This window comes from Amphibalanus amphitrite, unplaced genomic scaffold, assembly GCF_019059575.1.
Source record: "Amphibalanus amphitrite isolate SeventyFive unplaced genomic scaffold, NRLGWU_Aamphi_draft 000405F_arrow, whole genome shotgun sequence".
Classification (NCBI taxonomy): Eukaryota; Metazoa; Arthropoda; class Thecostraca; order Balanomorpha; family Balanidae; genus Amphibalanus; species Amphibalanus amphitrite.
In genome coordinates, this window is record NW_024881899.1 from 365,855 (window position 1) to 389,007 (window position 23,153).

The window sequence follows — 23,153 nt, forward strand, 5'->3', positions numbered from 1 at the left end:
AGTGACATTTCTTCACCTGAATAACCGTCCTTTTCAGTTACTTTTCGGCGTTCAAGTTTCCGGAGCAGATGGACGTCATCATCGAGTGTAACCTGGACCTGTGCAAGGGAGAGTGCGGCGTTTGTGAGGAGGACGTTACAGCGGTAGGTGTCCGCTTCTGTAGTCTGTCTGTAATCCTGTTGTAATCTGGCGTGACTGCCGACTAGCTTACGTCGCAACACATTCATTCCAATTATGTGACCCATTACGACCCACATGCAAACGGCTGAAAAAAATAATTCAGACCACTTATTGGCTTTTTTCTTCACTTATCACTGCAGATACTGTGCCGCAGCACACGTCTCGACACCTGACGCACTAAGTCTCTCCTCACGTTCTGATGCGCTGGTCACCTGTGGGCTGTAACAGTCCCCACGCTCCCTACAGGTCTCGGAGGCTCTGAGCCGGTCCCGTCGCTCGGTCAACGGCTCATCCTCCGCCGCCGAACAGCGCACGGAGGCTCGCGAACCGGTCCGCCTCGCCCGGCGACTGCGCGTCGTCGCTCCCCAAGACATTGCCATCACGGAAGCAACGCGTACACTCCTGCCGCACGACACGGCACTCGACGTGCGCTTCGACACGGTTTGTGTATCGGTGCTGACGTTTGTCATCAGCCTGGTGGTGATTCTGCTGCTGCTGTTCGTCGCCTCCATCACCACGGCGGTGTTGTGTGTGCGCGCCCGCGGACAGAACACGGCGCTGGTCACGGCCCTGCCAGACTCGTCGTTTCATGCGTTCTCGAGCATCTCTGGTAAGCCGTGAGGGAAGGAGAGGGAGAAGGGGATAATTGGCGACTGATGTGCAGTGGTAGAGCGGGAGGGGAGGGAAGTTGACGTGGGGAGTTTTGGCCTTTGGGGAGGTGGGAAGTTAAGTTGAGGAGTGAGGGAGTGAAGCAGGAAGTGATGTTGGAGAGACTTGAGAAAAGGTAGCGTTAAGTTGTCGGAGGGAGGTTGAGACGATCCTGTTCTTTCAGTAATGTATTGCGTGGATGTGCAAAAGAGAGTGTGTATGCAGTGAATGAGGGAATGAGGTAGCAGTGTTCTTATACTTTTGGTCGTTACCGAGTGGTGTGCAATTTATTTTGTCAGACTACATTTGCAGGTAGGGCTTGGTTAATCAATCATGGGTTTAGAGTAAGATGTAAGAGTACCACCAGCGTCTCTCAGTAGCCCGTTTCGTCCACCATCCCAAATTGAAATGGATGTCTCGGTAGATGGGTACGATGCGGTTACTGGTTATGTCACGGAGCGCATGGCTATTGGATATAATCGACAAATCAAGTGTTGCCTCACTCATGGTGTCAATGTGGTGCTGTCACTCTTTTGATCGATGATCATTTCAGGAGAACCGTTGTTTACCAGTCACCTGACACTTAGCGGTTTGATAGCCCTAAACAGCTGAATAAGCATCGAGGGCGACCGCCTGGCCTTTCGACAATCACTGGCGTCAAATGCGGTTCTGTGACGTGACGTGACCATTTGCCGTCAAATGCATATATGACGCCGTTATTTAACGTCAAATGTGATCATTTGACGTCAAATGCGACCATTTGATGCGATCAGTACGGTGTGACCGGCGACAGTCTGTGCTTTCCGGTAATCTGTATGGAGTCTCCGATTCCGTCTAAGCTGGTTTAATGATACTGTCCGTTTGACACCGTCTACTCGACGGTGTGGAGCGCATGTTTTTTCGCGACAGTGTGTTGTGTGCTATGTGGAAAAGTGTTGTGATATGCTGCTCAGTTGAGGCAGTACTGTTCCGTGCCAATGAGGCGGGATGCTGCCCTGACCGAAGTGAGCACTGAACGTCAACCCCTGCTGATACAATGTTTGGCTTTATGCGAAGCCTGGTTGAGCTGAACTTACTTGTAGGGAAATGTAAGCGTTTGGAGATGTCGATCATCGATAGTTGATTGCCGTTCCCGTCGTATACTGTCGAAAACATGCTTACACAGCGATAATTTATTATTAATACCGTTCAAAATATACAACTTTTAAAACTGGCGAGCAAAATCGCACACGGCATTTTCGCAGCACACTCGGAGCGGCGTTACGCATACACTGATAAAGAACCGAGGAAAAGGAGGACAGCATCGGGACAAACAATAGGTGAGGTGAAACAAAAACGGTGCGAATTTCAACAATGCACATGCACGGGGACTGAAACGACGACTAAATACAGTTAACCGGCGCGCGCCTCTCACACTGAGGTTGGTACGGCCACAACTCAACGGGGTATAGAGGTGATGTTCAATGTCGCATTCAGCAGAGTTGCATCAAACCAAGTCCGCTGGTCTCTGTTCGATAACGGGCGGCCAGATTCCCGATCAGTTAGCCATGGTATAACCAGGAGACCTTGCATCGGATATTGACGGCAGCTACTTACCGGCGGAACCAGCGGCCCCGTACACTCCAGTCAACAGATAACTAGCATCCGTGCAGCAGGTACTAACCATAACAATATGTTATGCGAGTAGCTACTTTAACAGGTTGTTGCAACAGTTGGTTCTCGCTAACGGTATTTAACAACAATAAGTTACATCTAACATGTTTACGATAATTTATTGTATAACAACTTTGAGCTAGCTTGGCAAGTAATCCACTGAGATGCTTACTCTAACATTTTTGGAAGCATTCATTTTTATGATTTTCACACACGAGTGCCGGCGCGCTCGGAGTACATAAGAGAACATTCAGAGAAGGGCGAGGGCCAGCCGTCTCTCAGGGCCGTCCTGTCACCGCCAGGGGCCCCTGCCGCCCCGGGGCCCCGCTCTGGCCCGTGCCGACCCCGGGGGCCCCGCCGGCCCCTGACGACCCTGTGTCTCACCGGGCCGGAGCGCGCAGTTCTGTGATATGTGGCGGCACAGCGCCAGCCGCCGCCAGGCCGCGCGACCTCTGAGCAAATAATCCGTTCGTCGCGCGACCCTAGTTCGCCCGGAAGCCCCCAGGCGGCGCTGCGAGCGTGGCCGCACACTTTGGCAGTAGTATTGCTAGACACACAGTGAAGCAGGGGCTGTACATACCTGTCGTACGGCCACCGGTCCAGGTCAGGGGTCTGGGTCACAGTCGGTCACGGAACGGCCAGGGACGGAGGGGCAGGGTGGTAGGTAGACGGCGCGGGAATATTGCTGTCAGATTGCTGCAGGGCGCATTGGGCTGGCGGGGGAGCACGTCAGTGAGGTGGACCTCCGTATCAGAAAAAAATATCCCAATTAACCCTATTCCTGGCGGGCTCCGCCGGGACAAGAAACTGGCGGGGGGGGGGCCGATTCGGCCCCCCCCCCCCTGAGATCTCGAGAACGAAGCAAGATAGCGACAAGCGGTAAACGGCATCGGATACGCATGGACAAGGTCTACAATTTTTACTAAGGTCATTTTCAGGTCAGGTCAAAGATGACGTCACAGGGGTCGAAAAAGTCAAAATGGCGGCGCTAGATATGGAGAGAGTTTTTCTCGAATAACTTTCGAATTAGTCAAGATAGGAACAAACTAAGGGCATCATCGTGATCCTCTCGTCAATCCGCATCGAATGATATATATGTTGACCTCGAAAGGTCAAGGTCAAAGGTTGACCTCAGGTCACGTGACCTCGAGGTCATCATGTATATCATTCGATGCGTCTTGACGAGCTGAACACAATGAGACCATCCACGCGTCTGTATCTTGTTCCTGTACGGAGTTATTGGCCAAAAACCTTTGGTGACCTTTGATGACGTCACATGACCTCACAGCTGCCCAACAGCAAAACAGACCTCAAGGTAGTGAAGGTTGATCGTATATGAAGTTATGTATGGTATATGGGGCCATTCCGACCCGTTTTAGTGGTAAAAACAGGGAGTTGATTTTTCCCCCATTGACTTATAATGGGGAGGTCGCGAAACTGACCTGACCTTAGGTCACCGATATCAAAATTCCGAGATATACAAATTGCACATACTGGTACCCTAACTAAAGCCTGAAGAGAAGAAATTGATCGGTCAAAAACTCTAGCTCTGGCGTGATTGCAAACTTTTCTGAGGTAGGGTCACCAAACCGCCTCTGGTGACCTGACCTGAGGTCAGATCAACTCAAAATTTTCAGACATGTTGCGTAGAAGCCTTATAGGAAAAGTCAGAAAATTTGAGCTTCCTAGCTCAACGCGTTTGGGAGAAATAACCAAAAAACCTCAGGGGGGGGGGCTCCTGAGGCCCCCCCCGCCAGGAATAGGGTTAATGGCAACAGTTGAAACGTTAGCAAGAAACAAGGAGAAAATGATAATTGGCTCGGGCAACTTAATGTTGTTTAATTTAATTGAAGGCGCCAGTACACCTACTGGCACTGAGGGTTGCGTTGACATCGGGTATTGCAGGTATGCACATTGAGTAAGAATCACTGTCCATGGGCGTCAGAGACTTCAGGGAAGCCGTCATCTTTAACATGCTTCGCAATCACGCAGACTCACCCCAAGCGGCGACTACCCACACCAGCCAGTATGGCTTGTCACATTGAGCTGCGAGCAGAATCGACCTTGTTAACATGGAAAGCTCGGCATAGGGGCCAAATCTGAGGCCCGCTTTACATGTAATCGTTCAAGAATGGTCTATTGCGATCTAACATCTTTCTGATCTGGTAGGCGCACGCCGCGCCATTAGGACACCGAACTACTCGATAAATCTAGGCAATCGATTTGGCACACTCCCTTTATACATTTTTGACACTTCTCCCTCACTTTGTTTGTTATCCTGTTCCATTCATGAAATTATTTAACATTTTAATTGAAATTCGACATATTAATTGAAATATAAACGGTTCGGAGAAGGCGTGGCTGCTGTCGAGACGCGACTAAATTCAAATAGAAAATAACCTTGTCATCGTTGAAATGGGATGTGATGAGCCGGAAAAATTTAAGCATGCAGGGGCGAGCTAGAAATTTATGAACATGAAATGTGTGAAATGTGCGTTCAAAGTGTATAAAGTTCAGGCTTGCTGAGTCAACATTGCTCAGTATCAGGTGCCTTTTACGGTCATAGCTTCCAGGCAAAGTTAATGACGTCCAAGAGTGCTGGAAGTCACAAGTTACCAATTCGGCAACTTTTGTCCACCCAGCTCTACTCAACTGAAAGGGTTTCGTTGACCTACCTAAACTAACTCAAAATTTTGTAGTAGGTAGGTACTATGCGAACTCAGAGATAAAACTGTGACGCTTCTAGAGATGCTTTCTTCTCCCTACAACCAAAAGAAACTTCCGCTGGTAAATCAGAGACCCCAAATGTCGAGCAAGGCATCGTCCATCGACCCCATCGTCTCCGCTCGCCGAGCCGGCCGCCAGGTGCAGGCGCTGCCACCTGGCGGCAGCTCAGGAACCTCTAGTTCCCCATTACGCCGTCCCACCCTCTGCAGTATACGTTGTCTCGATGGCTTAGAAGAGCAGGAAGGAAACCCGCGTGCGACGCGGGTCTCCCTTGCCCCTCCGAGCCATCCCCAACTGTCATATGTTGGGGTCGGAGGATGCCGTCTGAGCTCCGCCGCTGCCGCCAGCCGAGCCCGAGCCGAGCACGTCGTCAGCGCCCTCTGAGCCGCGGTACGGCGAGGCGGACGGGCCGCGCGGCGACAGGCCGCGGAAGTCCAGATTGTACTGCGGAGACACAGTCACAGGTCAGTGGACGGCGGGAAGGGAGGGACAGCACAGCATGGGATGGGGTGGGGTGGGACGGGAAGGGTGGGATAGATGTCACGGTGGGGGAGGGGACATGCGAACAAACGGCGGTTCGGGTTGATCGGGGAGGTAGACGGTAGTGTTGATGGAATAAATAATTCATAAAATAAGCACGAATTATAATGGGGTTTTGAAAATAGATAAAACAGTATGCTCAGCGGTAAAACCATGAAATCCAGAAAACATTGAACTGATATCGCAAACGTTTCTCAATTAAGAAATAAGCAAAAAGTTAATAAAATAACTGGTGTGATTTTCAAGCATTGGATGGAGCCGCCGCATTCTTGAAAAATGATCAAGCAATTCATCGTCCGTGCATACTATTGCACGCTTTGGACCCTAATTTTCTACAATCAAAACGTTTAATTAGCCGGTCAATAACACGGCTGGAATCACGCTTGAAGCCTTCTGCCTGGTACTGGGATGCGATAGACCATGTTGATACCCTCAGACCATTTTAAGGGCCACGGGATTATAGGCTAAAAAGGGCCACCGATTGGGCCAGCCGAATCATCGATTGGTAGGTCGGGTCTGCCGAATTCATCTCTATTTGACCGGAGAGTCGCAGTGGGAGTCTTTCAAGCGGTTATCCCAGCGGAGTGGGCCAATTGAAACTATCCCCACCGGTCGTCTGGTGGGGTGACTGTCAGTACGGGACAGGGAACTATGAGTAAGGATGAGGATAGGTTAGACTCGAGTAAGGATAGGACGGATGCACTTGCAACGGTAAACGTCAGGGGTTCATCTGTTGCTTTTAACCTTTAGACACGGTCGAGGCTCCACCCAAAGCTCAGAAATCGACACGAAAAGCATAATGAATGATCAAAAACAACAGTTAATAGTCCAAAATGAAAAGATACCATGCTCCTACCATACAACACCCACCCATCCCAGTGCCCATCCTCTTTCACGCGCACAGCACCGCACTGCACTCTGTAACAAAACCCTCACACACACACGCACACATACATACACAAACTGTTATACCAGACTGCAACCAGCCGAGCCGGGCTCGCCTTATGTACACACCCAAGCGAAAGCAATTAGAGAAAGTCGAGAAAGTTCGAGACGTCTCCGGAGCCGGGCTTCGAGCACCAGCAGAAAGGCAGCCAGTTTAGCGGCCGCGGGCGGCGGAGCGGCCGACCGCGCGCGCTGCCGGCAGTTAAGGTGGGCTCAAGGCGCGATCAATAGGCCGCGCCGGAGAAGCTCGAGAGAGCCGGCTGGCCAGACGGCGGACGGAGAAGCAGCTCCGCCAGCCGGTGGTGTGTGTGTGTGTGTTTGACACAGCGCGTGACAGTGGCTGTATTTCTGCTGGTATCGACAGGCTCCGGAGAGAAGTGATGACACCACAGAGGTCATCTCGAGAGAAAGAGAGACGTATAGACAGGGTGAATCTCTGCATATACATACTGAGCGATAAGGGAAAGAAGAGAGAAAAGTAGAGGCTGAGCCACCAATGCCGTCTGTCGGGTGCCGGGGCTAGCTCAGGAAACACACGTTTCAATACGTGTACAAATCACAATTAAATGCTATTTTTATTTGCGTGCTAATGGACACATATCAAGAGAATACCAAGGTGTCTTGTCTCAGCCTTTGATTTAGCGACTTTTCCTGAGATCATCTTCCCGGCACCGACTGACAGTCAGGGTTAGCTCTGGCGGCGAATCTAGCTCAAAGGTGCCGCCAATCTGCCTCTATTGCGGCCTGGGAGAGAGCGGTCGACAGGCAGGAGTGCGTCCTCCGCACTGAGGAGGCGCCACACGCGCACACAAACACGGTCGGGACGCGCCAGCCGGCACGACCGACACTCGGGTGGCGCAGACCGTGACCGGACGAAACAACAGAGGTAGAGGCAGAGCCAGAGATAGAGAGCGACAGGTGGAAGAGAGAGCGGCGAGCGAGCGCGAGCGAGAGGGAAGGCGTGGTGGGAGCTCACTCCGACGGGGTGACGACTGCACGGCACACGACACGAGCACGCCGACACGACCGATACCTTGGCTAATCTACGCACATCTGTCGGATAAAGGGTATACATAAACGGAAATGGCTTCAAGCTTCGCACCTCTACTGGGCCCGGCAGCGACACCTCGTACTGAAATGACATGCCAAAGGTCAGGTCAGGTCAGGTCAGGTCACCGGGCGGCACGGCAGTGCTCCGGGCGGGCACAGCCGGACAGAAAGAGAGACAGAGCGAGAAGACGGGGTCCAGGTGGTGGGGCCCGCCGCCAGCCAACGAGACTCATGCGCCGCTCCCCGGCCCACCCCCAGCCCGCCCCAGTCCCTCCGCCTGATATACCGCCCCAAACCCAACCAGTCGAGCGCAGAGTCCAAAGGGACGCTTCGCGCTCGAAATCTACGCCAGAGTTCCCAGATCCAGGCAAAAGGAACATGTAAAAAGGTGCATAACTGTACATGATAAAATCGTAACTAGACTGATGGCGATGCCCGTGCAAAACACTCATATACGCGAAAGTAGCACTGAAATACGAGTTATATGTCTGCTCAAATCGGCAGAAGCAAGATATTAGGCATAGCAATAGGTCCAAAGCTTTTGTTTTATTTAATCATCGTTTATTGAGTCGAGTATTGTCATTTGTCACACACCCTTTGGGGCAATAAGAAGACTGGAGGTCACAATTATATCGTTATATATAGCCAAGTGGAACTAGGCATAGAACGGGGAAATGTCACGAAAGTCAATTGCTCGTTTGTCGTCCTATGGGCAAAAATAAAACAAAAGACACCTGAAGTAGACTAAAAATTGGGGATTACTTCGGCTTTGGTCGATTTGAATTCGTTTTGATCTCCTAAGCTCGTTCTGAAAGCGACGCCTGTTTTTCAGTCAGCCGAATGGTGTTCCAAATAGCCGTTATGAAGGTACTCATTTAGCTAAAAGGAGCAAAATTCGTGTCGGAGAATCATCAGTAAACAGTCATTAATTTTGCCGTGAGTGTTGACTTAGGTCAAATTTTAGGATCCACTGCTTGCGCTGAGTTCGTTTTAGCGGTTCATTGGGCAGCTGGACGCAGGACAGCTAGCCGACCGAGATATCTGCACCGTGGCGTGACGCGGCTTTACGTCGCCGTTACTGCGCGCTCCCCACTGCACGGATCGTGGGGCCACCTGTTAATCAATCAGACGGCCGGCGGCTTTCATAAAGCGACGATCACACCAGATCCGCTGATGAGCCGCCCTGGCACCAGCTGGCAACTGGCCAGTGTGAGTTGCCAGACCGACGCGGCACCGAGCCAGCCGTCCAGCCATCGGCCAGCCAGTTTGTCAGTTTGCCAGCCAGTCTGTCAGTCTGCCAGTCAGTCTGTCAGTCTGTCTGCCAGACTTTGGCCAATTACCCAACCGACTGCCAACCAGCCAACAACCAGTCGGTTAGGCAGGCCGACAGACAGACAGAGACAGACAGACAGACAGACAGACAGACAGATGGCTGTACCAGCATATACCTGGTCATATAATGTCGTAAGACCAGCATCACGAGGACGCAGCCAGCCGGACACTCGGCAGCCCAGGGTGGCCGTACCCGCCAGTCCGCAACGTCAAACGCCCCTCTCACCTATACCTCTCCCATTAGCAGCTCCCTCCCTGATCTCTTTAAAGACCCATCCTGCATTTTCGCTCGGGCCGGTGCATGGTGGGCGGGCGGGGTCGTGACAGGTCAAATGGGCGGGTCCGATGACACGTCCTGCTCAGCCAACCGGTCAGCGGTTCAGCTGGCACAGCGTATAGGCGAGAGACGGCAGCGCTTAGCACACGGCGCAGTTAGCTTTATACAGGACGTCCCTTTCGAGTCGGGACGTCCGGGCTTAGAGTTGGAACACCCGTGCACGGCACATTGAGATGAAATAGAGGCGCAGGTGATACATCGCCGGACACATAGTGATCGCACAGTCAACAGCAATGAGCCCGCGGTGCTCAAGCAAAACAGAAAATGTCCAGCTGACGATCTATAATGTTCGATAGTTTAAACCATTATTATGTTAAAATCAGCCCGGTAAGAACGGCAGAACCACCGTCCGGGGTTGTGTCTGTTGGAGGGTCAAGGGCACTTGCATATGGCGGAGTGCGTTTAGAGAGTCGTCTGCAGAGAGCGGACTGAGACAGGAGCTAGTACCACTCTGGGTGGGCTTAGACAGGGCCGCCAATCAACAGAGGATGGGCTCAGACGGAGCTGGCAGGCCGTGCTGCTGGCCTGGCCTCAGGTAATAAACCGCCGTCAGCCTGGCACCGGAACGGCTTTAATGCCAGGCGTTAACGGTGAGATGGGCGCGTTTATTAATCTATAGCGAACTTTAACGAGCCCCGCGCCCACCAATATGCATAAAGGAAATAGGATGGGCAGTGGTCAGGTCATGGCCAGCGTTTTGTAGGGTGACAAAGAGATTTGGACCACCAAAATAAGGCCGCCGGGCAATGTACCGGGCCAAATGTAGTGATGTAATCTGAATCCTAACCACAAATAGGATAGCGTGTAATCAACCGATTTATAAACGGCAATCGGGCTGAGACTGAAATAGGCAGTTCCAGTTTCAGACTACAGCAGTTTCCATTGGCGAGTTGAGGGGTGAACGTTTAGTTGCTTTGTTTAGTTTAGTTTATAAGAGGTGATAAAAGCGGGGAGTAATGAAGCGGGTGGGTAGCAGATCAGAATTCGGTTAAACATGAGCAAAACTGGGCCTAGTAATACTCGATCTGAGGCATAGGTACATACGTAAGATGGAGGAGCGGACTCTCGCGCGCCACCTCTGCGTGCAGATAAATAGTGATAGTAGCAATATATAATAATAATAGTAATAAATGTAACCCTTGGCGAGGTGCACCGCGGGATCGCCGTGCCACGTGCATTGACCGGGCAGGCGCCTCGCTGGCACGACTGACCTGCGTCCCGCGGCTCACTTACCTTGCTGGCGCACGCGAAACAGATATTGACGACCCTGGAAATGACGTTCATTGCGCTCTTGGTGTCCTGGATGACGTTGTCGACCTTGGTGAACGTGGCCGCCTTGCCGACGGTGGGCGTCTTGACGGCGAACTGCAGCTGCTGCACGTGCGTCGGGATCTGGTCCAGATATTCGAGCAGCTCCTTCTTGTTGGCGCCTTGTGGCACCTGCACAGGAGATATGAACGATAAATAGTTAGCTAGGGCATACATGCTGATTACAGCTGGTTGACTTTTAAAGTGTTTCCTGCCTTCCTGGCACTCTACCTACATAAGGGCACAACTGAGCCCCTGCCCGGCCCCCCACACTCCAAGTATCAGGATTCCCTACCCTTACTGCCCTCACTCCCGATGATCACGCTATCTTTTGAGAAATCCTGCTGCGGATTCTAAGAGTCGCGGGAGTTATGTCCCGAACCTGCAGGTAGCCCTCATCCTTCTGGTTTGCGGGGTCCCAGACTGATGAGAGAAGCGGGTAAGCCGAAATTCCAAAACTCTCGTCCCTGATTCCCGGACCTCCATGGCCCGGACATCCGGAACTATCCGTCCCACACTCCTAGATATATCTATTATCCAGGATATCCGCGGTCTTCCAAAGTTCAACCCAGGGACTCCCGGGATCCGGCACCCCAGACTCCGGAAACACCCGCTGTCAGCTCCCGGGAACACCCGCTGTCAGCTCCCGCGAACACCCGCTGTCAGCTCCACAAAGTTGTCAACTGCGGCGGCGACCGGCAAGCTGTCACACGGGCACGGATGCTAAGTTGTGTGGGGTCGCCACGCTGGGCGACAAAAAGACTGGGTATTGGAAGAGTAGCTGGGGGCTCCAAGGTCCACATGCTCCATCAGAGACGGTGGAGATTAACGAAGCCCGAAGGCCACATGTTCGCATATAAATATAAGCGGCATTGGTTCTTTCAGAGCCACACGCCTTCTTCGAACCGTGACATCTGACCGAAAAAGGAACAAAAGGCTAGCCATGCCAAAATATTTGAAAATTTCTAACAAAGTCCCATCCAAAGAGGTATGCACTAGGGTTACCCGCGTGCTCCGCAACGCGAAGAAGGGTTATTTTTGATCCGTGGGTATTGGGTTGGTCTGTGTCGATTTGGTTGGTATCCATTTCGTTCGATTGCTTTTTGACGGCCGAGCATTTTGTAATAAAACCAAAAAAGATACATCGCATCGAGGTGCCCGTGTCGTATTACCATGCGTTCTACTTTAGAATGATTCGAAAACTGGCGTGAAGTCTTTTGATGGCCATCGATGAATTTCGCTAAAAATGACAATGTAATGGTTTGGAACATTTACATCTTTAAGAATACTGTTGCTAATCATGCAAAAATGAAGAGTGAATATTGGACAGAATTGAATGCTCTATCCAATGGTACCATATTCAATTGCCAAAGGTATCGGGTTATGCAGCAAACCCCGTGTGATTAATAAAGTGGCACAAAATTGACAAACACCATTTTCTCCTGTGATTTGCACCACCTTGATTTGGATCAATCAGCTTTTCTTAAATTTTATATGAGAGGCGGTACCTTTCTCTTGCAAATAGGCGTTGATTCAACTCGCTCCATTTAACGGTCACCTAAAAATAAAATTAATTCCAAAATCCCTCAAAACCGCAATTTTTCAAATAAAAGTGCCCTCTCCGGTGCACGTGGCGCGTGCTATCCTCTGCATTGCACACCATTCAATAGCCCGTTCAATTCTGTACACGATGCTGTTTTCCCCGTGCCGGTCGGACCCCTGGTCACCAAGATATTGCACGGGAACTGGACCCGTGTCGGCCAAAATTAGCCGTTTTCGCCCGATTTCGCACGCCGATTTATACATGTAAAGTCTATGACGCGAATTTGCACTTTTTGAGCACGCACCACGCGCTCCCCATCAATCCGATCGAGCCCAGACCCCTCAAAGGCACGTCGCGCATCCTTGATCTATGAGTTGTGCAAATTTCACCACGCTAGGTGCAACGGTCTGGCCTGTAGTCCACGCAAAGCACCGCCAAGTCGGGACCTCGGTAACGGACAGACGCACCCTCCTCAAATAGTAATATAGATAATGCACACGAAACGAGAGACAACGTGTTCCCTACTCCTTAGTATCGGAAAGCCATTTTTAAAATAAAAATGCCCTTGTCATTTAAAATAGGCCGTTTTACTAATAATTTGACCATGATTTCTAGCGTTGCCTCACTTTTCAGTTTTACTTCCTAGTTCTTTGCATAGATCATAACTTGACCGTTCAATGGCTCTCCCACAAACAGCCAAACGACCGCGTGCCTGGCGGCTGGCGCCGTCCTTGAATGAGCGGTAATGAATCGGCCGAGGACAATGTTATACACGCGGCTCTGACGAGCTGCCTGCCCCGCTGTCCCACCCAACGTCCTGCACAAAAAGACGACAGGCAGCGCTGCCAAGTGGTGGCGACGCCCAATCAGACCTAATGGGAACAGGAGAGGAGTGGAGGGCTGGGAGAGGATGGTCTCTAGACCACGCAGAGGTCTGGAGAGGGTATAGTCTCTGCTGGCGGCCCGCGGCGAGTGCTCACAGCGGGACACACAGCAGGGAGCCAGATATCTGGCTGTTGGTGTGCCAATCGGTTCCGATGTGCACGGAACCATGGATGATATAACACTGGATTGGTGTCTCGTGGAAATTAACATTGGGATCCGCGACATTGGGATCAGGCCTGCCATCTAGCGAGAGAATTATCGTAAGTTAGGAGCAAGCCGAATAAACGCCATCTCTCAGCATTATGACACACGTGGGTGTGGTGTGTTAGTTGGCTTGAAGTGCATATTCCCACGAGTTGGAGGTAATCTTATTGGACCTGAGACGACAAAAAATGTCTTAAATGCTTGAAAGCCAAAAACGTCACGCAGCCTTTAGGTAATAACGAAAATAAAATGCGTAAGACGGTGTGTATTGAAACGCCCAGCCCCATCGGCTTGTACGACCTTTTATATGGTCATTTACTCACAATGGTACAGCAGTTTGACAATATGTCATACATATTTAGTAAGCTTATTCCTTCTTCTCCGAATTTCGCCCGATTTTCTTCATCTTAGTTAACCCGCGCCCTGCTGGGGGTCCTGGATTTCCACGCCCTGCTGGGGGGGGGGGGGTGTTTGAACACCCCCCCTTGTAACTCGGCTCCTGGGCCACGTAGCGATACGCGGAAGGCGGCGTTCGAAAGAGCGTCAAAAATAATGACGAAATCTCTTCGGTCAATTTTTTGGTCAGGTCAAAGGTCAGGTCACCAGAGGTCATTGAAGGCAAAATTTCGCCGATTTCCAGGTCGAATGTCGAAAATTTCCAAGAAGCCAACGCATAACTCGGGAACCAATAGAGCTACAGCGCCGCGGAAAAGCGCATTCGATAGCCCTATTAACGCCCTTTCTGAGTAATTCTCTCAGATTTGACCTAACGTCAACGGTTTTGCCTGCAGGGGGCAAAAACTGCAAAAATAGCCGATTTTTTCGAAAACAGTTTTTCTGCAATAACTTTTGACCCAAGCCTTGTACGAGCTTACTTTTACCGGCATCGTGTTCCTCTCGTCAAGACGCATCGAATGAACTATGACTTGACCTTGAAAGGTCAACTTGAAAATTTGACCTCAGGTCAAGGTCATGACCTGACCGGAAAGGGTCATGTTGCATATCAGTCGATCCGTATCGTCGAGCTGAACACATCTAAGGCGTTTTCAGCGCTCTAGCATGCCTCTATCAAAAGTTATTTGCGAAAAACTGTTAGATACCATTCGTGACCTAAGATGACCTCAGGGCATAAACAAGGGTCACGGACACCATTTTCAAGTTCAGTGTGTCTAAACCACTTGTAATTCGGTGTTTGGGAGTGTTTATAATGTCTTTCATCCAAAAGAGGCGCATTTCAATTTTCTCCCATTGACTTATAATGGGGAGGTCGCAAAATTGACCTGACCTTAGGTCATCGATATCAAAATTCTGAGATATACATTTTGTACATGCTATTGCTCTTAGCAATCGCTGAAAGTTTCAAAGCGATCGGTCACTCGGTGTAGCTATGACAGACATTGAAAGTTTTTATGAGGTGAGGTCACTTCAAGTGACCTGGTGACCTGACCTTGAATGACCTTGGTCTGAAATTTTCACAACATGTGTAGAATTGATGTATGATAAGGTGTACCAAAAACGGCTGCGCTCCGCGCCGCCGTTTTTGAGATATTCGCGAAAAACCACAAGGGGGGGTGTTCAAACACCCCCCCCCCCAGCAGGGCGCGGGTTAATGTTACGGCACGTGCCACGTGCCAACTTAGGGGGTGTCGAAATTGTTCCACATAAAGTAACTCTGCAATGGCTGGGCCCATTACGGTATAACTTCGTCAATAGTTAGGCACCCAGTGGCCAATACATTTCCATGTGTCACCATGGGGGTGCTACTGCACGTGCGCACGTGCGGGGTGCCGCTTCCATATCTCAAGAACGGCTGGGCGGATAACACTCAAACTTGGTACACAAAGTCACATCGATGCTCGCACTGCATTGATCAGTGCTTACATTGGTGCAGAGTCGTTAGGAAAACGATGAAATGAGATGCGTGGTGTTTATGCCTTTCTGTTCCAGCGTCTGATTGATCCGCAACAGGAGATCCTTGTTTGTGAAGGCTTCGTCTCCCTTTTCCACTCCTTGTTTAGAATAACATTAACAATGTACGAAGATCAAACACCAAAGTTGTTTTAGGCAGCTATCTTGGACCAGAGTTGCGGAGTTGTAGTCACAGCCAGCGGTTCTGTTCCGACTCGGAGTCGGTTGATTTTTAAAAGCTGTAGTCGGAGTATGAGTCGAACGTCACCGAAAAGTCATCGACTCCACAGACTTACCAGGGCTGCAGAGTCGGAGTCAGAGTCGAAGTCTGTGTGAATCGACAGTTCTGCCCGGAGGAGTCGGAGTCGATATTTGGATACCGGAATCAGAGTTGGAGCCAAAGTCACTGAAATTTCATCGACTATGCAGCACTGGTTGGGTCCTTTTCATAGAGCGTCTTGAATGACATATTGAGCGGCAATGACGTTAGCAATTCCGTTTAACTTTTTCATTAGACTTATAGATAGTACTTACGCTCGTTTTGTTCTTTGATCGGACAATTTGTTTGATCTAGGCCAAGTAAAGACTCATGTGAAAAATAGCGAAAACGACACGTGCTGGCGAAGTCTCCAATAACTCCCTGTTTCACGATTTAATGAATAAATAACATGGAACTGCTTATCTTATTACTGACCCTGCACATAAATCTATTAATTTCTTCCCTTTTACTGACATATAAAGACATAACCTTTTGAAAAATTGCACAACAAGCCTGCTACTACACCACACTCCCGTGTGTCACAACGCTAATCAGCGGCATTCACTCGGCTTGCTCCTAACTTACGATAATTCTCCCGCTAGATGGCAGGCCTGAGCTCAATGTCGCCAAAAACTGCGAAGACACCAATCCATTATTATCTCATCCATGACGGAACTTTGCCATTAGCAGCCTTCCGACATGACGCATCACACAACTACATCACCAACGGTACGCCTCTTTTATAAATGCAATGGATGACATCCTACAGCCGACAGTACTGCTATATCTGACTTCTAAGGGATCCGCCCCGCATGATGCGTGTTCGTGCTGTTTACCCTAATAACGTCGTGGGACCGCTGCGCGACACGCACAGTGACCAAGGTTTGCCGATATGTAATCAAACAAATGGACCTCCAGTCAAGAATGTCAGACGCCCAATAACAGGCTAGGGTCCTCATCACGAACAGTCCCCACGATGCGGCTATTGATGCAGTCCCTCACCGATCCCCCTACGGTGGATAGATAACTCAACCACCAACATCTCGACCAACGACTCAACATGAATGACCAGCAAACCCAGGCAACTCCTCCCCCCACCCCACCTCTCAGTCTGACCCACCTGATAGGAGAACTGTCGCACCACCTTGTAGAGCCGGTTGGCCTCCTCGGTGAAGTACTCAGCCTGCGTGAAGAGGTCCTGCGTGGTCTTGAGCGTGCCGTCGCCTCGCGTGAACTGGTACATGCCGAGCGCCATCTGCGACATGGCCTTGGCGCGGCGCAGGATGTCGTTGTCTTGGTCGTCGCCGGCGACCTCCTGCCACTTGTCCGCCTCGGCGGCCATTTCATCGTTGGCCAGCTTCATCTCCAGACCCGACTTGGAGATTTTGGCCTGCTCCTCGGCATCCAGCGGGCCGGGACGCACCTGGCGCAAGATAGGGGAAGGTGAGAACGCATGATCAGAAAGTGATCAGAAAGTGTTAAGTATGACTAACGAATTGTGAGTTATGACAAAGGCACTGATGTTGCGTCCATCTCTGTTATGGCTGTGTTGGTTGTGGTGAAGTGGCCCTTGTGGCGATGGCTGCTGTAGTGATTTTAATTATGATGTTGGCTGCAGTGACTCTGCTGTGGTGATCGCTGATGAGGTGCTGTGTACTGCAGCTGCTGCTGTCAGCTGTGTCGCTGACACCTGCTATACAGCTGACCCCGCTCGGTCGCACCGCCTGCGGTCACAGAGTACCGAGACTGCCGGCGGCACCGATCGAGCGTCGCCTATGTGAGGTCGCTCGGCCGCTCTCATAAGGCGCTGCAACTAAATCTATTGAGCCGTTCGAACTTGGCCACTGCTGAGCTCCGCAGAGCTCAGCCGACCCCACGCTCCCGGGTCGTGGGGGAGGGGGAGGGAGTGGTTCAGAGAGACGTTTCCTGGAGCGAGATCGCCCACACAGCCGCTGAAATAACAACACCCGCAGAAGCCGCCGGCGATACGGAAAAGAAATAAAAGTGTTCCATAAATAATATCGCTGGAAAGCCTGAGCTGTAAGCAATCCACGATGAGATAGTGCTTCCAGTCGCAGCTAAAAGCTTCATTTCATAGCGATGTCGCAAACTTTAAATGGGGACTTTAAACGCTGAGTTTATTCATCCATTTCTTGAGAAATTAAGTTTATAGCTCGGGAAATGGAATTATAACCAGACAATGCTTAGAACAGTTTTTTTACACGGGACATTTACACCGAGACATTACTGTTCGCAATGTGGCTAGGCTCATTGCGGATGGATATCTCTGTAAGCTTATGTCCCCGTTCAAAAGTTAACTGTAAAACCACCAGCGAATATCGTTGTTAGAAAAGGAAAACTGCTTCCAGCTATCTTGGAATCGATCTCGATTCGGTTAGGATAAAAATGCCAGGGCATATTTTAACAAATTTTTACTGTGCCCCAAAGTTGAGCAGAGGGCACGTGCTACGACTAAGGGCACAGGGCAAGGAACAAAGTAGGGCACTGAGGAGGGCAGAAAGTAGGGCACGGCAGGTTACAGGGCAAGGCAGCAGGACATTTTAGAGGGAAGGGAACAGGTCAAGGCACACAACAGGGCACAGGTCAGGGAACCGGACAGGGCACAGGGCAGGGACGCAGTGGGTCAAATCAGCAGGGGCTACGTCCCAATGCGAGGTGGCTGCGTCCCAGAATGGGACGCAGTAAGGCACTTAAAATATGCCCTGAAAAATGCAGTTGAAGTGAGGTGAGATGCGAAGGAATCATTGTGAATACCGAACATCACGTAATCTTTGCGTAATTTGACCGAGCATTTCTTAGGGATGAGATACAACAAACAGAAAGAAGCTGCTCGATATATCCATTCCTCCATTTATGTGTGGTTTGCTGCACGCAGCTGACCCTGTACCTCGCTGCGCATTCCTCGGCTGACCTACCTGTTTGGAGGTGGTGCCGTAGTGCGCGCTGCTCGGCTGACCTACCTGTTTGGAGGTGGTGCCGTGCTTGCCGGGTCTGGGCAGTGACATATAGACGGGCTGCTGGGCCGGCCGACCGGCCGTCCTCAGACATTCGGATATCTCCCGGGCGGCCACCTTGACGTCGCCGACCAGATTCAGCCACATGTCGGCAAACGCTGAGGACACGGACACATGTCGGCAAACGCTGAGGATACAGACACATGTCGGCAAACGCTGAGGACACGGACATATGTCGGCAAACGCTGAGGACGCCGATACATGTCGGCAAACGCTGAAGGCACGGACACATGTCAGCAACGGCAAACGCTCCGGAAACGAACACGTCAGCGAACACTCTGCTGTGTTTGTTGTTGTGTTTAATAACTAATACTTGGCGCTTATATAATCGATAATTCTCACAGCTGAAGTAATGTGATGCTAAAACTTCAAAAAGACCGGCATCGTGAGATATCTTTTTGGGGTCAAAGCTAGCGTTATAAACAGAAGTTCATGTCACATTTAGAGATCAATTTGATGTATGGAATGAGCCAATCTTTTCTAATACTGAAGGAAATTCATCTCATTGGTCTGACGTGGTCAATATTTCTCGGACGACGGTATCGGCCGGAGCGCCTTCGACAGACGCCGCCGACGGGGTCACCCCACTTCCCCTCCCCTCCCCCTCCCTCCCGGCCAGAGACCAGCGAGCACTGACTGGCGAGGGGAGTACCGGCGAGCCGTGACGTCAACTAGAAATAGGTATGTCGCATATACCAGGACATACCAGGAATACCTAATAAAAAGTCCCGCCACAACGCAGGTGGGAAATTACTTGCCGAACACCACCTATACTATATTCTGGTGACATGTAACTCGAGTATACCAGATTATTATTCATTGAAACTTTAGGTATATTTACACATGAGTTTTCCAACATTTGTATAATCCTCAAGCAAATTTTCCAGCGATTCCCCGTCATGCATACAGCACTCACCTTCGAAGTTTTCTTTAGCTATTTTGGAGTTGGGGTGAAGGCACACAATGTGGGCGGCAGCTAAGAGCTGCGGCCCGTACAATCGCAGGTTTATTTCCGAGTATTTGCTGGCAATCTGCAGCGTTTCCGTCGGCGCTACGTGACGTAACAGCTTACACACCTGCAAATGTCACGTGATGTCAATGCTTCTTCATGGCTTACTCATATAAGATGTCACATATTGCACAAGAACAAAAATGTCAAGTGATAAATAGACCACTATATATCGTGATACCTCGTGCGTGAAACAATAACTTGTCATCTGGACTGGTGATAGTTACCTACACCACAAATCGCACACTTAAAATAACATATGACGCACTCACACCTGAAATTTCACAAGTTGGTACAGTTTACCCTCACATCACACGCGATGCAGCTGTTACACATGGGTAAAATGGCGCAACTAACTTTGGCGGTGTTACATTAGCAACATGGACACACGTGGACCGTAAAACTAGCACACATCAACACGACACAAGCGGCAAATATGACCACACATTGCACATCCACACATCGGGACGGGACACAGACGGTACAACACCCCAATATGCCTCTGGGATCGGGCTGTCGGTGCTCGCCCCGTGCCCCGGCCTCTGATGGCTCTGTAGCTGCAGAGCCGGGTATCAGTATGTGACAGCCCTGTCCCGACCTGCACCTGGTGGGCCCAGATAACCACCCGGCAGGGTCTCCAGCCATGCGGAGACGAGACGAGAGAGGGAGGGAGGGAGAGGGAGAGGGAGAGGGAGAGGGAGAGGGAGAGGGAGAGGGAGAGGGAGAGGGAGAGGGAGAGGGAGAGGGAGAGGGAGAGGGAGAGGGAGAGGGAGAGAGAGAGAGAGAGAGAGAGAGAGGGAGAGAGAGAGAAAGAGAGAGGAGAGGGAGAGAGCCTCTCTCTCTCCCTCTCTCACTCTCCCTCAAAATATCCGTCCTCTCTCAGAGAGAATGGATATTTTGCCGCGAATTGAAATTGATGAGGTTTTCTACGAACACCGGAAAGTTAAGTGTTAAGAAGAAGAAGAAAAAAACTGTTTTCGACTCGTAAACACTAAAATGGCACTGATATTAGCATCATTTCCATGAACTTCTGATTTTCAGCACCTTTTCGTTTTAGGTAATCGGAATTTATATTTTAATAACTGAACATATCGGGACAATAAATAAATCAGAGCATAGTAGCACGCAAGGAAACTTACAAAATGCAGTGATTAGGAAAACGTCGTCGCAGACAAACACGCGACTGGTCATATATATTCACGGCGACAGGACGGAGTTTTTTCTGTGTATCACAGCAGAAGGATGATCTATCGGCCGACGTCAGCAAGATAAGTCAGTACACAACAGGATATATCACTTACGCTAATGGATACGCCACACACAAACATACACACACCCACACAGAAAAAAAAACAAATTGATCATCTCTCGCACAACCGAGCGTGATCCATCCTTCACCACCCCTCCCCTCCCCTCCCTCCCTCTCACTCCCTCACGCCCTCTCCGTTGCCACCCCGCCTCCCCTCCCCGCTCCTGACCCAGGGCGCACGAGCCGCTCGAGCTCTTACCTCTTGCACATGGTCGCTATGCTCCTGAAACCGAAAACAAAACTCTTCTAGCCGGTCGGTGTCCACCGCCAGTGCCGAGGCCTTCATACCCGATATCACCTCTCCCTCGTCACCGACGCCGCGGATCAGCTCTGACGCCTACCGGGACACGAGAGGTCAGGCTAGGTCGGGTCAAGCCGGGTTAGCTTGGGTCATGGCGGATCAGCTCTGACGCCTGCCGGGGGCACGTAAGGTCAGTTTGGGTCAGGTCAAGTTAAGCCAGCTGGGCAATCGAATGAGCGTTAATGAGCCCGCCGGGTCGAGGCAGATCGGGTTAGGTCAGGTAAGGTTGGGCCGAGTTGGGTCATTTTGGGTCATGATAGATCATTTCCGACGACTACCATGACAGGCGCATGTAAATCAAGTCGGATAATTTCATCGAGCATGTTTGAAAGCCATTAGCACAAGTGGTGTAAACAAGCGAGGGAAGCACTGTTACGTGTTGCCACAGAAAGTACGCATATACCTGGCACAGGTACACATATGGCGGCACTAACCTGTTCCATGGCGATGGCCTGGAAGTTTGACCTCAGCTCCCGCATCGATTTGAGCACATTCGCTATTGACTCGTCATACTCAGCCGTCGGAGACGTCGATTCTCGGTTCTCCTAAAAACGATACGTAAGCAGAACGTCGTCTTTGAAATCAAAATGAAGAATGGAATGCATGTAAAGAAGCTTGATTTTCTCTGACAAATTGATTCCCACCGTTTGCAGAAAACAATAAAAAGACGATGACTCTAGTCCTCACATCTGTGTCGTAGGTCACTTTGTTCACTCTACAAGATAACGCTGGCAAATTAACTATTCCCATTTAAGAATAATAATCGCATGAGATGAGAAATAAATAGATAAATAAGAAGGCAACGAGCTAATGAAAATAGCCAGTAGCGCTAGCGTTGTCTTGAACATAAGCGATAACAGACCAGACCCTAATGAAGTGTTATGAGAAAGCTAAAGTTACAAATGATAAGCGAAATGACCGATCTAATAAAACAGTTCATGAGGTGGGAGAACGGCGTTTGAACTCAAGCTCAACCTGAAAGCCTACTCTTTTCTAAATATCCAATGCTGAACCAGTCTGAGGTGGCGGTTACCATAGCGACGCCGCAGCGCAGCAGCTGATTGAGCTCGAGTTTGGCGCGCTCGCAGAGCAGCAGGATGTGCTCGCGGGCCTGGTGGGGCGTGTAGGCCGAATCGGTGAAGTCCTGTGACCGCTCCGATATGGTCTCCAGCAGCGAGGAGAGCCGCTCCCGGTAGGTCTCGCCGCACAGCGTCATCCGCGTCATCTCCACACACTCCTCGTACCTGGAAAATCACGCAGGAATTATTTCATCGGACAAAGACTTGGTGATGACCGGTTGGTAAACAGGCGGTTACATTAAAGGCATTTTTGCTCATCCGACATCCGCCCATCGTCATCGTACAGTCGTGTACAGGTTGATGGTCCCCTACTCTTTATCCACCGGGTTCCTATGGCTCAGCATTGGCAGCAGCCGCCTGGTACCGGTAGGCTGTGCCGCATGACCGGAGAGTGAAGCGGCACAGTCTACCCACGCCGTTTGACATCGGCTCGGGTCGCCGCGCCGGGTGGAGCGCTTTGTAGACCAGCTGTCACGTCAGACCAGCGCGGGGAGAGAGGCTCGTCTCGGTGGTTGGCGTGGGCTGGGGAGTGGTGTGGGGCGTGTTGGTGGACCATGGGGGCTGGGCGGGTTGTGTGGTCACTTGCTGCATTGCACATTTTGCGTCGCTTAACAATTGCATTCCTGTTTTTGCTAAGCACAATGCACGGAAGACCCAGCGAATATAATTTACTTGTGCATTGTGCAAAACGTGATTTGGCACGGTATCGAGGCAACCATAGGTCTTGTGCCACATATATGCATGATATTTAGGCAATACGCTTATGAAAATGGTAGATTGATCGGATTGATCCTGGATGTCAATTCGTATGCTAAATGTCGACATGTAATAAATGAACGAATGAATGAATCAATCAATCAATCGACAATCGACATGTAGATATAAAACCGTATAAATGGCT

The 23,153-nt window shown here is 50.5% G+C and overlaps 2 protein-coding genes across 5 annotated transcripts in view; one reads left to right on the plus strand and one right to left on the minus strand.

Annotated features, from left to right (window-relative positions):
* LOC122390689 overlaps nucleotides 1–2,831 on the plus strand; it is a 60,677-nt gene extending 57,846 nt beyond the window's left edge. Inside the window, exons 9-10 of the mRNA XM_043383863.1 lie at nucleotides 38–143; nucleotides 427–2,831. Coding sequence (XP_043239798.1) covers nucleotides 38–143; nucleotides 427–801 — 481 coding nt within the window. The 3' untranslated portion in view covers nucleotides 802–2,831. The remainder of the gene's footprint in view (nucleotides 1–37; nucleotides 144–426) is intronic.
* Nucleotides 2,832–5,243: 2,412 nt separating this feature from the next.
* The window catches only part of LOC122390687 (alpha-catulin-like), a 78,030-nt gene continuing 60,120 nt past the window's right edge, over nucleotides 5,244–23,153 (minus strand). For 2 of the 4 annotated variants that reach the window (XM_043383859.1, XM_043383861.1), the window contains exons 8-16: nucleotides 22,207–22,417; nucleotides 21,608–21,718; nucleotides 21,072–21,209; nucleotides 19,471–19,630; nucleotides 18,501–18,652; nucleotides 16,640–16,942; nucleotides 10,646–10,852; nucleotides 7,727–7,825; nucleotides 5,244–5,652 (exon numbers count right to left, since the gene is read on the minus strand). In XM_043383859.1, coding sequence (XP_043239794.1) covers nucleotides 5,506–5,652; nucleotides 7,727–7,825; nucleotides 10,646–10,852; nucleotides 16,640–16,942; nucleotides 18,501–18,652; nucleotides 19,471–19,630; nucleotides 21,072–21,209; nucleotides 21,608–21,718; nucleotides 22,207–22,417 — 1,528 coding nt within the window. In that variant the 3' untranslated portion in view covers nucleotides 5,244–5,505. The remainder of the gene's footprint in view (nucleotides 5,653–7,726; nucleotides 7,826–10,645; nucleotides 10,853–16,639; nucleotides 16,943–18,500; nucleotides 18,653–19,470; nucleotides 19,631–21,071; nucleotides 21,210–21,607; nucleotides 21,719–22,206; nucleotides 22,418–23,153) is intronic. The other 2 variants (XM_043383860.1, XM_043383862.1) reach the window with 2 other exon arrangements.